Source organism: Lynx rufus, unplaced genomic scaffold, assembly GCF_022079265.1.
Source record: "Lynx rufus isolate CCGP_SWC_20201006 ecotype Redwood Valley unplaced genomic scaffold, mLynRuf1.p SCAF_7, whole genome shotgun sequence".
NCBI lineage: Eukaryota > Metazoa > Chordata > Mammalia > Carnivora > Felidae > Lynx > Lynx rufus.
Genome location: NW_025814889.1, coordinates 51,902,042 through 51,918,084, shown reverse-complemented (window position 1 = coordinate 51,918,084; position 16,043 = coordinate 51,902,042). Strand labels below are relative to the sequence as shown.

At 36.6% G+C, this 16,043-nt stretch overlaps 1 protein-coding gene across 2 annotated transcripts in view; it reads right to left on the bottom strand.

The window, feature by feature from the left end:
* The window catches only part of PIK3C2G (phosphatidylinositol-4-phosphate 3-kinase catalytic subunit type 2 gamma), a 337,991-nt gene that overhangs the window by 127,658 nt on the left and 194,290 nt on the right, over positions 1-16,043 (bottom strand). For both annotated transcript variants that reach the window (XM_047066883.1, XM_047066884.1), the window contains 2 exons: positions 3,232-3,412; positions 1,352-1,459 (listed from right to left, as the gene is read on the bottom strand). In XM_047066883.1, coding sequence (XP_046922839.1) covers positions 1,352-1,459; positions 3,232-3,412 — 289 coding nt within the window. The remainder of the gene's footprint in view (positions 1-1,351; positions 1,460-3,231; positions 3,413-16,043) is intronic.

The following is a 16,043-nucleotide window of genomic DNA, read 5'->3' as shown; positions in this document are numbered from 1 at the left end:
AAGTGTCTGCAGGTAAGTAAAGGAAAGGAGTGTGGTCCCAATTACAGTGCTAGGTGTGGTGCTAGGTGCAGTGCTAGATCACCTGGGCTGGTGACCCTCAGCCTCATCATCTCACATGGGCATCCTCAGTAGCCACCCATTAGAGCCAACGTCCCACATCTTCAAGGTATACAAAAAAACAAGACTTAATATGGCATTGTAACTGAAAAATATGTTTTCCTCCTTAAACAACAAATCAAGAAAGCAGCAACAACAACAACAAAAATAATATCTGGACTCAATGATCCATACTGTTCTTTCTCCTTTAAGATATCATGTCTTTGAAATGCCACATTTCCCTATATTATCAGCATTAATCAGTGGATATTGCTAATGACTAAAAAGTTACACAATTTTTGAAAATTAGCAATGATTTGGAATTTAGCCCAGATAGACCTATGTCAGCTTATAAAATTTGATGTCTTATTTTGTTATTTTTCAAAATATACTTGTGCAGCATATTAGGAAAGTTTCTAAGGTGTCTGTGAAGCAGCAAAGTCGTAAAGGCAATAGTACCAACTTCTTGGCAAAACTTTTTATATTCATGCTAATAATGGCCTAATTTTTCTCCTAAGTATTGGATTTGTTTCCTTGATTGTCATATGACTTTAGTCAAGTAACATTTATTGTGCATGTGTGATAGTTTAACCTCTTTTCTTCTAAGTCTTGCTTATCAGCCCTTTATTAGCGTTTCCTAGTCTTGGACTTTTGAGGAGGAGGCTAATAAAGTTCATGCAAAAAAGGAGAAAGAATGATTCTAAGTTAAAGAAGTGTGACTGGCAGAGGCTTAAGAAAAAAACGAATTTGTGTGTGATGCAAGGAAGGTCACTCCAGGCATAAGTAAAATAACAAAATATATTATATGGTACACTGACCCATGAGTTTCAGTAAATTTTAAATTAAATAAAAACTGAGATGTTGTAGCTAATAATATCCTTAGCATACTAGGCATGGGTATGCACATAATCTAAATAAGCATGAAATTAAACCCAGTCTGCATAAGGTCACCAAATCAACCATTTTGAATAAATTAAGAAATCAATTTAGGGAGAAGTATCATTATTTATTTATTTATTTACTAAAATGATAGTTTATTTCTAAACCTACAAATCTTATGATGAGGGCAATGCAATCTCAACCTTACACAGTGCATCAAATGCAGCACATAGTATGGATGGGATTCGATTACTTTTTTCTTAAGGTACTTGCAATGACAATTTACAAATTGTTTTTGCCATTTCAAAAAACATATAGTGAACTAAATAATGCAAAGCAAAACCACTCAGTTTATCTACCAAATAAACTGACTTACATCATGATCAATACCCCTTATACACAGGGCAGGGTTCAGAGGAAGGTGACAGGTATTTATACACTGAAAGAATTCTTCTAGTCTGCCAATCTCTTTCTTCAGTACCTCCTGTGAAAAATCATTAGAAAAAGCATTTCAGAAACTGTAAAGAACTTGAATTTTCTTTCAAGTTATAATTTTCTTCTATTGATTAAATAAACTCTAATTCTGGGGCTGCATACTTGGATGCTTTGGGGTCAAACTGGTTATGTAGCCATATACAAGGAGGCAGTGGGCTAAAGACAATAGGGAGTGTTGGGGAAAATGGGGAACTAGAGCTCATGCTCTTTCTACAGGATTTTAAATTCAATTACAAACAAAACCAAAACAAAGAACTATTGTGTTCAAACAAAACACAGGATGGGATGGATTTGACTTGTGGCCCACCAACTTGCAATACCTGCTTCAAGTAATGATTAACATGATCGATTTCTGATAATTTCTTTGAATCTTAGTTTGTAACTCTCAAGATTTATACTTAATAGTAACAGTAAATTTTATTTCTTTAGTTTTAGTTTCAGTTTTTTTTAGTTTTTAGAGAGAGTGAGGGGGGGCAGAGGAAGAGAGAGAGAGAGAGAGAGAGAAAGAGAGTATGTCAAGCAGACTCCATGCATAGCATGGAACCTGACAAAACATGGGGCTCAATCCCATGATCCAGGGATCATGACCAGAGCTGAAATCAAGAGTCAGACACTCAACTGACTGACCCTCCCAGGTGTCCCAGTAATAGTACATTTTAGAAAACAAATTCACATATATTAAGAGTAATAATGGCAAAAGATGATAATGCAGACAGTTGATAATTGTCAGAAATAGCAATGTATTTGAACAAATAGTTTACTAAATGCCAAGGAGTATATTTCCGATACTTGACTCACTACCTTCCATAGTTCTCCGTACCTGTGGGAAGGTCTGAAACCACAAACGATACCTTTAAAATTGTGTATCCCTTATCAAAAAGTGCGGAAAAACAGTAACAATTTAAAAAATAATTCAAGAGCCACCTGGGTGCTTCGGTTGGTTAAATATCCAATTCTTCATTTCGGTGCAGGTCATAATCTCACATTTCATGAGATCGAGCCCCACATCGGGCTCTGTGCTGACAGCATGGAGCCTCTGCTTGGGATTCTCTCTCCCTCTCTCTCTGCCCCTTCCCTGCTTGCTCTCCATCTCTCTCTCAAAATAAATAAAAATAAACTTAAAAAAAAACCTTTTTTTAAAAAACTTAAATTCTAGTTAGTTATCATACAGTGTAGTCTTAGTTTCAGGTGTACAATATAGTGATTCAACACTTCCATACAACACTAATTAGTACCTTTTAAAAAGGAGTAGAGAAAAATAGATAGCAGTAATTTGAAATGTGCAAATTTGTAAATGCTTCCTCCAACTCTTTTTTATTTTCTTATTTTCATGTGAAGAAGTGTTATCATAAAAACAGCCAGTCAAGGTGAGAGAAATATATTTATTTGAAAGAATAATGTCACTATCACTTTGGAACTTAATGCAAGTGGTCAAAAAAGGTATCAGACTTACTTAACTGTAGTATGCATCTCAAGTTATGTGAGGAACTTTAAAATGTAAGAAATAAAGATGGACAGGTTTTATAATTTTAAACCAGTTTATTTAGCTTACTTTCAACTTTTTGCTACCACCAGAAAATAATTAATGAGTCATTAACTTTAGACTGTAAATTGAAAAAAAATATCTTGATTAAAGTAATTGATTTGGGTACCTTAGAACTAAGTATAGACACGGAATTTACTTTCTAAGCTATGAAATTAAAACTTAATTGAACAAAAGATTAAAGAAAACACTACATGAAGATTAATTTCTCAACAAACCTGTCTTTGAGGGTCACTGGCAGACTTGACTTTTTCCCCAATGTCTCCCAGAATTTTAATAAGTTTCTTCTCTTTGGAAAACTCATCACTCAAGGCTTTTCCTGAACAGAATTGGAGAGCCGCCAATAGTTTCTGATACCAGCTTTTAAAATAAGTTTCATTCTGTGCATCCTTTAGCAGCCTGAAGGAAAGAGAGAAAAAGAATTCTTGTATCTATAGCTGATTTTTTAACCACCTCCAGCAAGAACAATCAGTGCATTTCGGACTAATCTGTATTTGGTGGTTTGGGCAGTTTAACAGCCTTGAATGGGGGAAAATGTTGTTTATTCGTTGGTAGTCATCAAATTCCATCTGATAGTTAATGAGATTCCTAGAGTGAAGAATCAATAAGAGACCTGCTTTTTATTCATTTCAGTTCACAATGCACTTTTTCTTCTTTCAGGCTTTTTAATTCTATAACAAATACTTAAGAACATATTTTTGACTTATTAAAATAAGGACAAAGAATTTTAGAAATAGTATTTATTAGCGACTTTACTATATTGGAACTCAACCATAAAACCTACGTTTTTCTACTTTTCTTCAAAAGACCATGTCCCCCACACTGTCACATACCTATGTATTTCTCTTTCTTCTAGTACCTTCTCTTGACTATCTGCAAGAAGATATTGTAAAGGCAAGAGCATGATTTTTGTTTTCAGGCATTTCTGGATTCAAATCTCAGTCCTATACAACTTCTAAGTAACTTAGGTTACTTAACTAGGCTGAGATTTTCTTTCTTTATCCATAAAATAAAGTAATAACTCTGACTATGCACAGCTGTACAGAACACAGAATGAGCTAATGCATTCAAAAGGGCTTAGCACAATGTACCTACTAGTCAGCCAACATTAGTTCATCTGTATTTCATGGCCTCCCCAGCCAACTTCTGCCACTGCCTGGCTGCATGTGCATGTCATGAACATGGGAGGCATAGAACATAAAAGAGTGAGAATGCTTTGCTAGATAATGGAGTGGTAACAAATATTTTACTACTCTGTCTGCCATGTGACAATTTTTATCGCCTTGAAACTTATTCTAATACACTTAAACTTTACTTTCTATTATGCCCTAAACCACTGAAATAGAATAAAAAAACTAATACCTTTGAGTGTTAACCTCTCTTTGATTGATTCTTTTAATCTTAACTGGTCTCTAGTCTTCTCCTTCTCTGAAAAATTAACTTTAAAGAAACTAGAAGAAAGTTATTGTGGGAATGGAACACTAAAAAAAAAAAAAGATTAAATGCAGAGCAGTCGAAAAATATATAGATGAATTTCATTCTGCATTCTTAATTTTGCATCTCTGCCTAATATGTATTATGCTATAGAGACTCTAATACATTATTTTCATTTGTTTTATGTTCTCCGTTTCTACATACTGAAGTTAAAATATAATTGAGTATACTTTTTTTTTTTTTTTTTTTTTAGGTAAGAGCTTGCTCTCTTGTCATTGTTATAAAGCCAACTTATCGTCTAGCACCTCTTTTGCTTTTACGTGGAATAATAGTTCTTATTTACTTCTGGAAAGCATTTTAAAAAAAACCCTCAAGGGGTTAAAGAGGCATTGATGAAAAAATGTAATCCACTGCTTATTTTCAATGTAAGAAGAATATTAGACAATGAATAGTTCTCCTATACTTACCCTTATGGTGAAATTTTAAAATGTTAGATGTAATAAATGGAACCTGTCATTATTTGGAAGCTGTAAGAAAATGAGTTTTGTGTGAGTGTGAATTGGAAAGCTGAAAATGCAAGCATCCACATGTAAAACTTCAAGATGCCTTATGTAAATTATATATCTCTCAGATTCTTTCAGTATTTTGAGGACTTTGGTAATATATCATTTTATAGTGTACTTGGCTTTCAGTGAGATAGGCAGTTGATGGGTAGAGTGTTTCTATATCTTGACCAATGCTTGCCAGCATTTTCATATACTTCGAATAGTGAATCACTTGTTTTAAAAATATTTTTAACCAGTTATAGTATATAAATATAACTATAATCTCCTTACTGCTATATACATGATAAAAGGAGAAGTTATTTTGTACAGATGAAGTCAGGCTTTTACTAAAATAATTTTTTTAAGTTTATTTATTTTGAGAGTGAGAGAGAGAGAGTGCATGTGAGCAGGGGAGGGGCAGAGAGAGAGAGGGAGAGAGAGAATCTCAAGCAGGCTCCGTGCTGTCAGCACAGAGCCCCATGTGGGGCCCAATACCATGAAGCCATGAGATCATGACCTGAGCCAAAATCAACAGTCAGATGCTAAACCAACTGAGCCACCCAGGCGCCCCTACTAAAATAATTTTTTGAAAACATATGTTTAGAGGTGGGGGCAGTCAAGGGTACTGTCAGAATTATATAATTTGCATTCATAATACTCTTAATTTTTTTCTGTTAGATATGTTATGGTTATTTGATTCCTCACTCAAAATAAAACAGATCTGGGAAATCACTGGATTCTACTCCTGAAATCAATTCTACACTGTATGCTAACTAACTTGAATTTAAATAAATAAATTTTAAAAAGAATAGAGCAGGGGAGATTTGCAGAGAGAATATGACTGTGTTCTAAAAAAGATTTCAAAGCAAAGCAAACTCAGTGTATTCCACTGTGATTATTTTCCTTGTAGAATATGCCTCATTCAAACCCTACATTCCTGCTAAGATGATACATTCTCCAGGTCAAATCTGGTTCAAGCTCTATGGCTTTTGACTGACTAATGAAGAGTTTGTCTTTACACATTGCAGAAGTGAAATCATGGAGTGATGGAGTGTAGGAGATGACCATGACAGGTAACATAGTCCATCCCTGTGTCCTTAGGCACATTCAGGAAAAATCGCTTCAGAGAAAGCTGGACTATATACAGTTTGAGGTAGAGGGTTACACTGTTCTGCATCAATGGCTTTTATAGGAAGTGGTAAACCCCTCATGCTGTAGTTTTTATCCATTGCCTCTGTTCGTAAGACTAGCAAACAGCTGGCTACTCTCCCTTGAACATTAGAGAAACCTTTTCCAAAAGACATCATTATCTAAGAGAAGCAGTATGCTTATGCCAAATATATTTTTGTTTAATTTTTATTTTTTTATTTTTTAATTTAAGAAATTTTTAAAATTTATTTATTTATTCTGAGAGAGATAGGGACAGCACAAGTCGGGGAAGGGCAGCTAGAGAGGGAGAAAGAGAATCCCAAGCAGTCTCTGCACTGCCAGCACAGAGCCCAATGTGGGGCTCGAATGCACAAAGCCACGAGATCGTGACCTGAGCTGAAACCAAGAGTTAGACACTTAACCAACTGAGCCACCCAGGAGCCCCATATTTTTGTTTAATTTTTAAAGTCAAGGTCAAGGGATTGAAACATATCAAGACTTGGTGGTGAAAGATCAAGCTTCTAAGGTGCATGCAATGTGACTGTGTATGAACCATGAGGTAAATCTTAATGTCAGAGACCTGTTTATCCTAATATCTGTGAGATCCAGGAATAATTCAATTTGATACTATTTTATACATATCTTATAGACTAAGTAATGACAACATAAAATGACAGCATAAAATCTAGCTGATTAAAGGTTTTAACGGTGTTAAGAACGAGAGGTAGAAGCAAGAAAGAGGCGGAAACCCAGGTACCAGTACATTTGTTATAGGATATCACAAAGGTATGTGCCTAAATTAAGAGGATCATAGTGGACTCAGAGAGACCTAAGACACTCACAGGCCCCAGTTAGCATGATGGTGATATTTTCCATGGAAATTGAGTTTGTCTCTATTTCTTCACGCGCATAGCTGCTTCTGATCGCTGACCTGTGAGAGCCATAGGAGAAGTAGACAGTTCTCACTTCTCAGTCTACCAGCAGGACAGAACCGGGTCATCACACCATCCCTGCTTTCCTTGCCTCTTAACTTCCTTCAGTTCCTAATTGTGGTCTCAGTAGCACAGAATTCCACATTTTACAGGTGCCTTATATTTTGACCCGCTTGTGTATTTACTATGCGTGAAAAGGGGAACAACATCCTAAAGCAGAAGAGAACTGAGTTACACAATGCAGATGAGTGATTTCAGGTCATTCCAGGACCTCCCCTTTCCATTTCGTTCTCTATTTCTTGCTACAATGCAAGGTGTGTGGCTCAGGAGACCAGTTTTTAGTGAGCACAGGAGGATTTTAGAATGTGACTTCTTCAAGTGTTTTTAAAATTCTGGGACATATAAAGGCTGATATTCAATACTTGATATAAATTATTAATTTTAAGATTTTAACAGTGTGATTAAGAAGTAAAAAGCACGGGGGTATGTGGGTGGTTCTGTTGGTTAAGTGTCTGACTTTAGCTCAGGTCATGATCTCACAGTTTGTGAGTTTGAGCCCCACATCGGGCTCTCTGCTGTCAGTACTGAGCCTGCTTCAGATCCTCTGTCTCCCTGTCTCTCTGCCCCTCCCCAGCTCCTGCATGGGTGCTCTCTCTCTCACTCAAAAATAAATAAACATTAAAAAAAAGAAGAAATACAAACAATAATCCCTTTTTAAAAAGAAGTAAAAAGCACGTATCTCTTTAGTCTTTACAACTTTTACTTCCTAGTGTTTAAGAGATTTATTTAATATTTTCCCAAACTGAGGAACTTGACACATTTTTAGTCCTTACAAAGACAATCATTTCCTATGACTAGTATATTCTTAGAATATTGATCTGCTTTTTCAGAAAACTTTCACTGAGTTTTGCATATAAGGAGCATTATATTGGCAAAATCTACAGAAATGTGATTTCCATTCAATAGTTATTTGGCAATATCTGTCAATAAACCATTTTGTAACAATTCTTATTTTAAAATGTTTATTTATTTACTTTGAGAGAGAGAGCACGCACAGTAATGACATCCATACTGTAGAGATTGTATACATTTTTAGAACACTTAAATATACGGGAGGGACCCATAAAGTATGTAGCTGACTTAATTGTATGCCCATATGTAATTTATATATGTAATATTTATTACCACCTCAAAAGTGTTCTTTTTGAAATGTTATATGTGCACACTAATGATGTCCCGTTGTGTTCTCACTATATAGTAGATTTGATTATTGCTTCCAACTCTCTGCTTTCTCTTCTGAAGGAGATTATACATCTCCATGTGTGACTTCCAGTGCCTTCCCGTAGGCAGAGTTTACTTTTCTGCCTGTTGTCAGGGTTGGTCCTGTGACTTGCTTTGGCCAATAGGATGTGAGTAATGAAATGTATATCCGTGTCCATACAGATGCTTTAAATATGCTATTATGGATTGATTTGGCGGCTTATACTTTTCTGCTTTCTGCTATGAAAACAGTGTATTCCAGCTGGGGGCTGTTCCTCCAGTCCTGGAGTGACAAGACAATATAAAGCAGAGCTAAGCACTGCTGTGTGGAGTCCAGTGGAGCCGAGCCAAGCAGGACTAGAGCAAGTCTGCAGCCAATGTACTGCACAAGTAAGAAATAAATCTTGGTTGTTGTAAGCCACTGAAATTTGGGAGCTATTTGTGGCTGTAGTAAAAACTAATGAATATGCCCAATTTTCATACTTTCTTTTTCCATTTTCTTTGCTTTTGTTTTTATTTATTTGTTTGGATTGCCTTTAGAATACAGCATATTTTTTACACATCCACAGTGTTAGCCCCGGGGATATTTTGGGGCATATCTAATTACTGAAAATGAACAATAGTCATCTGGAGCCAAGTCTGGTGAATTAGATGAGTGATCAATTTGAGTATACTATTTCAGATTAAAAAAAAAAAAGCTATTAAAGTAATAAAAATGGTTTTCTTTTATGGACCATAAAAATCCCCTAAAGGATTTAAAAAATGATTTGATCTGGCTCATTTGGGCATATATATTCTGTTACACTGCTGACATTGTGTTGTTTTATTACTACTAACATACTTTTTGACCCATTTAAAAGTGTGAATAGGCCTATGTACCATCTGTTGCTTTGTCTAGCCAAGTGTTTGAGTACCTAGTAGGAGATTCTTTCTGAGTAAAAATGTACTAATGAGTGGACTAGGGGACTGGCAAGATTTTTTTTTAGGATTTACAAAACACAGAACTAGACAAAGGGCCTGATGGCTTAGGGCAGTGAGGGAGGCAGTAAATGTAGCTGCTCTGGAAAACTAGGAGCTCTGCTCTAATGCTAATAGCTGTAAGAGTAGAATGGCTGAAGAGGCAGGGGACCGATGGCTTTGGACCAGAAAGTACCCATATCAGCATGTTTGAGAGTCACGAGTCATCAGCTTAGTGAGGAACAGACTATGCCCACTTCTTTCTGCAAAGTCCAAAGAGGAAAGCCCAAAGACAGCCATTTATTCAGCTGTGTGCCAGAATGGGAGAGTGTGTTGCCTCATTCCCAGGTTAGATTTCTGTTCTGAAGGAGGGTTTACTGATTTCCCCTGGGCTTATGTGAATAGGAAGAAAATGCTAGGGCAGGATGGAGAGAAAGGATAGGAAAGGAGCAGCCCACACTCCCGCACCTCAACTGTTTGGCGAAGCAAGGATGTGCAAGTTTCTCAAGGTTCAAATAAACACATGGAAGGTAATTATATGTGATCCATATGTAGAAAGGGGTTGATCCAAGGCCAGATATCCTTACGGGATGCTCCTGTAAGACTGCCCAAAGAACTCATCCACATGAGGTAGCTTACTTTCCCAGTGAACCCACACAGGGCCTTGATGGAAAATCAGAGACCTCAGACGGAGGATTGCAATTGTTTGTACAAGTGTGAGCGTCGCTTTTCTTTCTTTTTTCTCTACTCCCAAGTCAAGAGAAGTAAGAACCAGAAAGGAGAGTGAAGAGGAGTGGAATATCAGATCATATTCTCTACCCACTGCAAGTCTCCCAAACTAAAACTTGGCTAGTGCTGGAGAATAGGGAGGAGGTGTGTGTCAAATTGGAGAAGAGATGAAGTTTTAAAATGGACAAAACTAGTGGGAGTTTTTGATCTAAAAGTAAGCAGGAAACTGTGGAATCTACTTTGGTTTTAATTGGGAGAATGTGAAAGAGCAAAGGTAGTACTTTAAAAATAATAAAAACTTTTATTGGAGACTACCAAGTTCAGTGAGTTTAAAGAAAACAATAAGACTTAAAAATCTAAGTTAGTGTAAGAAGAAATACAGTTTCAGGAAATGCACTGATGGCACTGCATGAGAGAAAAAGCCTCAAAATGCAGAAAAGAACTGAGGGGATTTTACCTCTAAACTCTGAAGAGGGTTGGCTGAGATTTATCTTTTTCTTCCCTTGCCACTTCTGTAAAGGCAATGCCCATTTATTTGTGGACAATTATTGCTATACACAAACTTGTTTTCAAGAAGTCATAATTGCAACAACGGGATATTAATACTGTATATATGTGGATACAGAGGTATGCACTTACTATTAAAATTGGTAGCTTATCATCATATTTAGATAAAATCTTTAACAGATATGATCAGGCACACATTTAATTATAAACTTAAATGGCATTTTTTTTCCCCAAGGGAAAATTAGCCACGGATGGTACTCAGTTTGTGTGAACACCCTCATCAGGATTCCTGTTATACAGCAGTGATGTCCTCTTAGGATCAGCTGGAAGCTATGAAGGGGAAAAAGACCAACTATGCTGAGCAGATAAGCTCCCCTGAATAGATTTCTGAATCTATAGTAAGGAATCAGAGCCCTTTCCACTCGTCTCGCTGATCCACTAACATGTATTCACATGTTTACACATTCAATATTCTGAATAATGTGACTTAAAAGCCAAAACTCTGTACTTCTCCATTCCGACATACACTTACTGCTTTCGTGTAAGTTATTTTTTTTCAAATCACTCTTCTAAATTAAGGACTAAGCTGTGAATAACTGTTAGTGATCTTTCTCAGCCCCCACCATTTCACTCCATATACACTTATTAATTCTAAAACAAAAGAAAACAAAACCAAACAGATTGAATTTTAGCCCTGGACACCCTTCACAAGAGACAGCTATCTATGAGACCTTCCTGAATTGCATCTCTCTTTTCTCACATTCTGGGTTCTCCTTTCCCTGATCCCCGAGAATCTTTGTACTCCTGCTGCTCTTTCTTTGCTGAAAACTCTACCTAGTCCTGCTCTCTCTTCTTGTCCTGTTGTGCCAGGCACCCAATTATTCCTTGTCCTTCTTATCCTAGTCAAACCTATTATCTCTCACTGTAAATTATACTCATATACTCGGAGAATAATATCACTTGAGCATGGGGCTGAATGATATTTTGAGATAATACCTCCCACCTTTTACATTTATTAGGTGAGAAAACTGAAAGATTAAGGAACTTGCCTAAGATACTATGACTAAACCCAGAGTTCCTAAACCACTGCTTCAGGCTCTTTCCGTAGTACCATATTCTGTGTCTGTTACGGATGAATGACTGAATGTTTATGTCCCCACACCCCCAAATATATATACTGAAGCCCTAACACCCAGTATGATATTTGGAGGTGGGACCTTTGGAAGGTGGTTAGTTTTAAATGAAGTCATAAGAGTGGGACCCACATAATGGGATTAATACCCTGAAAAGAAGAATAAAAGACTGGAGTTCTGGGACACCTGAGTGGCTCAGTCAGTTGGGCGTCCGACTTTGGCTCAGGTCATGATCTCACAGTCCGTGAGTTCGAGCCCCACGTCGGGCTCTGTGCTGTCAGTTCAGAGCCTGGAGCCTGCTTTGGATTCTGTGTCTCCCTCTCTGCCCCTCTCCCATTCACAGTCTGTCTCTGTCAAAAAATGAATAAACGTTTAAAAAAAAAAAAAGACTGGAGTTCTCTGTTCTCTCTGCCATGTGAGGACAGAGCAAGAAGGCATACAGCGTCAATCTATAAGCTGGGAAGACAGTCCTTATGGGAAAATGGAATTGGCTAGCACCTTGATTTAGGATTCCCCAACCTCCAGAATTGTAAGAAACAAATTCCTGTTATTGAAGGCACGGTCTATGTTACTTTTTTTTTATTGCAACTTGAGCTGATTAACATAGTGTCCTAACAACCATTAAAACATGATTTGGAAGACAATTTTCTGCTTGCATTACCTCTGGCAAGAAACTTAATGCATTAGTCCTTCACTTTCCTAGTCTGTAAAAGTTGGAATTGATGAGGTTTAGTAAGCTACCTTCCAGCTACAGGGCTCTATAATTTTAATCCCTGATGAATTTATCAAGCATTTACTCTATGCCAGTCATTTTTCAAGCATTCTACATAGCTGTGTTTGGTAATCTTCATATTTGCCGCAGGTAACGACTCCTTCCGTCTCACAAAGATATTATGGTTTATAGAGGTCAAGTAATTTGCACAGTCACCCAATCAGTGTACCAGGGATTCAAATTTAAGTTTATCTGACTCCAAGCCTTCGTTCTTTACCACTGTGCTATACCACCTCCTGACATCCTGACACAGGTACCAGCTAATGATTTAGCCTGAAACTAATACACATCTAGGAATCATTTCCTGCCATTTTAATCTCTTTGTCTGGCTTCCTGTTTTCTAACCCTCAGAAGTCTCATGCTCTCCAGATTGCTTTCTTTCTTCTCAAAGTTCTTCATTTGTCCTGCTACCTATAAATTCCCTCTCCACCAAAAAAATCCAATGATATTTTCCTATTTTTAACTTTTTTTGGAAATTTTAAAGAAAAGTTTGTTAACATAGATATATTTTTGTGTGAAATATTTATAAGCAGGAATACTTTTCTTTCTCTTGCCTAGCCTACAAAAAGAACAGAGTATGTGGGCTTTATTTTACATGTGGACAATGCCAAATCACACACCTGACTCACCTCTTCTCCATCCTTCCTCACTTTAGAAAGTGAGACCAACACCACAGTTTCTAAGGATCTGGCCTCCTGTGGTTTACTTAGACTAGTGCTGGGTGGGGCTGGGAGGAGAGAGAGAAGATGGTAAGTTGAAAGTAACACCCTGATTGCATTTGGGAATCTAAGAATTCAGATGAACTGTACACACAAAACAGATGTACCTTGAGCTACCCACCTTAATTGGGCCTGTAGTTCCAAATTATTTTAAGTTTTGGCAAAAGAGAAATGGGGTGTCACTAACACCAGCACATGTGCTGTAATAAAATAAATCCTGCTTGACACATAATTAATGCTGAAATCCATGCTCCTGGAATTTTAAATTAGTCCAATAGATGTCTACATTTTCCATTACTTACTCTTAGAAAATATGGTTCTGAATTGAGTTCCTAACTCAGCTCTTTTCTTCTTTTTTTTTCCCCCTGACTACATATACAGTTACTTTAAAGGCAGTATAAGCATCTTTTTCATAAAGTTTTCTTAACAAAATTTCTTTTAACAGCAAGGCAATTCCTTTGCTATATGAATGTTTCATAAGAATAGTAGCCTAACAATAAAAATCCTCTTTACCCCTTAGCTTTTTGTTCTTTCACAGCCCTCTCATGAAAGCTGGATAATCATCATATTGTGCAGTGAACAATTCATGTGTTTGAACACAGCCGGAGGGGCAGGTTTATAGGTGTAAGGCAAAGCTAGCTTTGAAATACCTAGTTTCCCTGGAACCTTAGTTTCAAATCACCGCTGGGGCAGCTGCTTCACCCTTCATTCTTGAGTCACAAATAGCGTGGTTTATTCTGTGAGGATATTAAAAGTTCCCTGGGATGTTATCCGTAAGATTTGGAGCTGTGTTTGATGTCCTGAGAAAATTTCTGGGACATTCTTGCTCACTGTCATGAAACAGCATGTCCCCTGAAGTCAGCTAGTACCATTTAATCCTATTCCTTTGGGAAATTCAATAAAGACTTAGTAGTGTTCTATAAGGCCTCCACAACCTACCTATTTTTCTGTTGATTTATGTGATGATGTTATCATTGTTCTTGTACGGATTAAACTTGCCAGGCAGGGATAAGTGTCCTGTCCACTATATCATATGCATATAAAAAGAGGACTAAGCATATTCCATTTCCAATGTTCTCTACATCACTGCACAAGTGACTTAGCAGTCTCCGACCTCAGTCTCTCCATTTGTAAAATGATGATAATAATGTCTGTCCTGTCATCAAATCTATGTTTCTGTTATGATCCGAATTGTGATTCCTAAAATTCACATGTTAAAGTCCTCACCCCCAGGGTATCTGTATTTAAAGAAAGGCCTTCAAGGAGGTATTTAAGATTAAGTGAAGTTCCAAGGGTGGGAACCTAATCCAATAGAACTGGTGTCCATATAAGAAGAGGAAGAGAGACCAGGTGAGCATATGCACAGAAGAAAAGGTCATGTGAGAACCCATCAAGAAGGCAGTTGTCTGCAAGCCAGGAAGAGAGGTCTCAACAGATAGCAATCCTACTGGCACCTTGATTTTAAACTTTCAGGATTCAGAACTGTGTGAAAATACATTTTTATTGTTTTGACCACCAAGTCTGAGTAATTCTGTTATGGCAGCCCTAGCTGACTAATGCAGTTTTCAACCTGGAACTCTTTTTTTTTTTTTTTTTTTTTTTTGCAATCCAGACCTACATGTTCATCTGTCTATAAGATAACACTCTTAAATTTTCCTAAGGCATTTCAACTTCAACATGACTAATTTCATTATCATTCCCCCCAAGACCTTCTTTTTCACCTGAATTACCTCCATGAATAGAATCACCAGCTTTCCATCACCCTAACTAAAAATGAAGCAGTCATTCGTGATTCTTCTTTCACCTTTCTACACCTCAAATTTGTTACCATGTCTTAACACGTTCACCATCTAAATAGCTCTCAGATCTAATTTCTTCTCTCTGCTCCCGCTGACAGAATTTAATTGAAGCCTTAATTTCTTGAAGGTATTACTGGAATCTTCTGGTACTTGATTTTTCTACCATATGCATCTTAATGTTTTTCTCCCTCAAATTAGTCCCTTTTACTTAGTCAAGTGAAGTCCTGTTCTTGTAGTTATAATCCACATAGCCTTTAGGATAAAATATAAAGTACTGGTGTAACTTGAAGGGCACTCATGAGTTAATTTCTTTACATCTTAAAGTCCTGTTCATGTGCTTCCATTCCAAATGTAAAGTACTACTTATAATAACTGGCATCTTCTCTGCCTTCTCAGGCTACAATGCTTTTGCATCATCTCATCCTCTGTGTCTAAAATTATATTTCAATATGCCAACATCTGTTTATCCCCTAATGTTCTACTTAATTAACACATTTTCCAAAAAGTCTTTCCTGCATAGGTGTGCAGAATCCCCTTTGTGAAGGTGAAGTACTTACCTGTATCCATTATTCTTTTAAAACTTGGTTTATTGTGGTTTTTAAGATTGTGCTTTAATTGTTTTGTTTTGTTTTAATCTCATCCCTATTTGACACTAAATTCTTTAAGGGCTTCTTCTGATTGTGGCAAGAGTAAGCAGTCAATTTGTTGAATAAATGAATTGACTATTAAGTAAATACATCTGGTTTTCCTAAAATTGGATTCTTCTATTTCTTGATTAAAATTTTAGCATATGAACTCAAACTAATTTATTAATTATTCTGGAATTATAGAATCTTATTAAACTATATTTTCACATGCTATTTTCTCTACTGTCCAAAAAATTAATACTATACATATATATGCAGATATTTAATATATATTTGTTAACCTACACATTAATTCTTTGCAAACTTTGAAACATTCCAAGAGGTTACTAGAGATGCTCCATCACATTTTGATTTGAGGACTCAGATCATGGGGAAAAAATATTGGAGGGATTTTTAATAAGAAAAAATAATTTTAATTAAATGAATTTAGTGGAGGATGGTCGATGG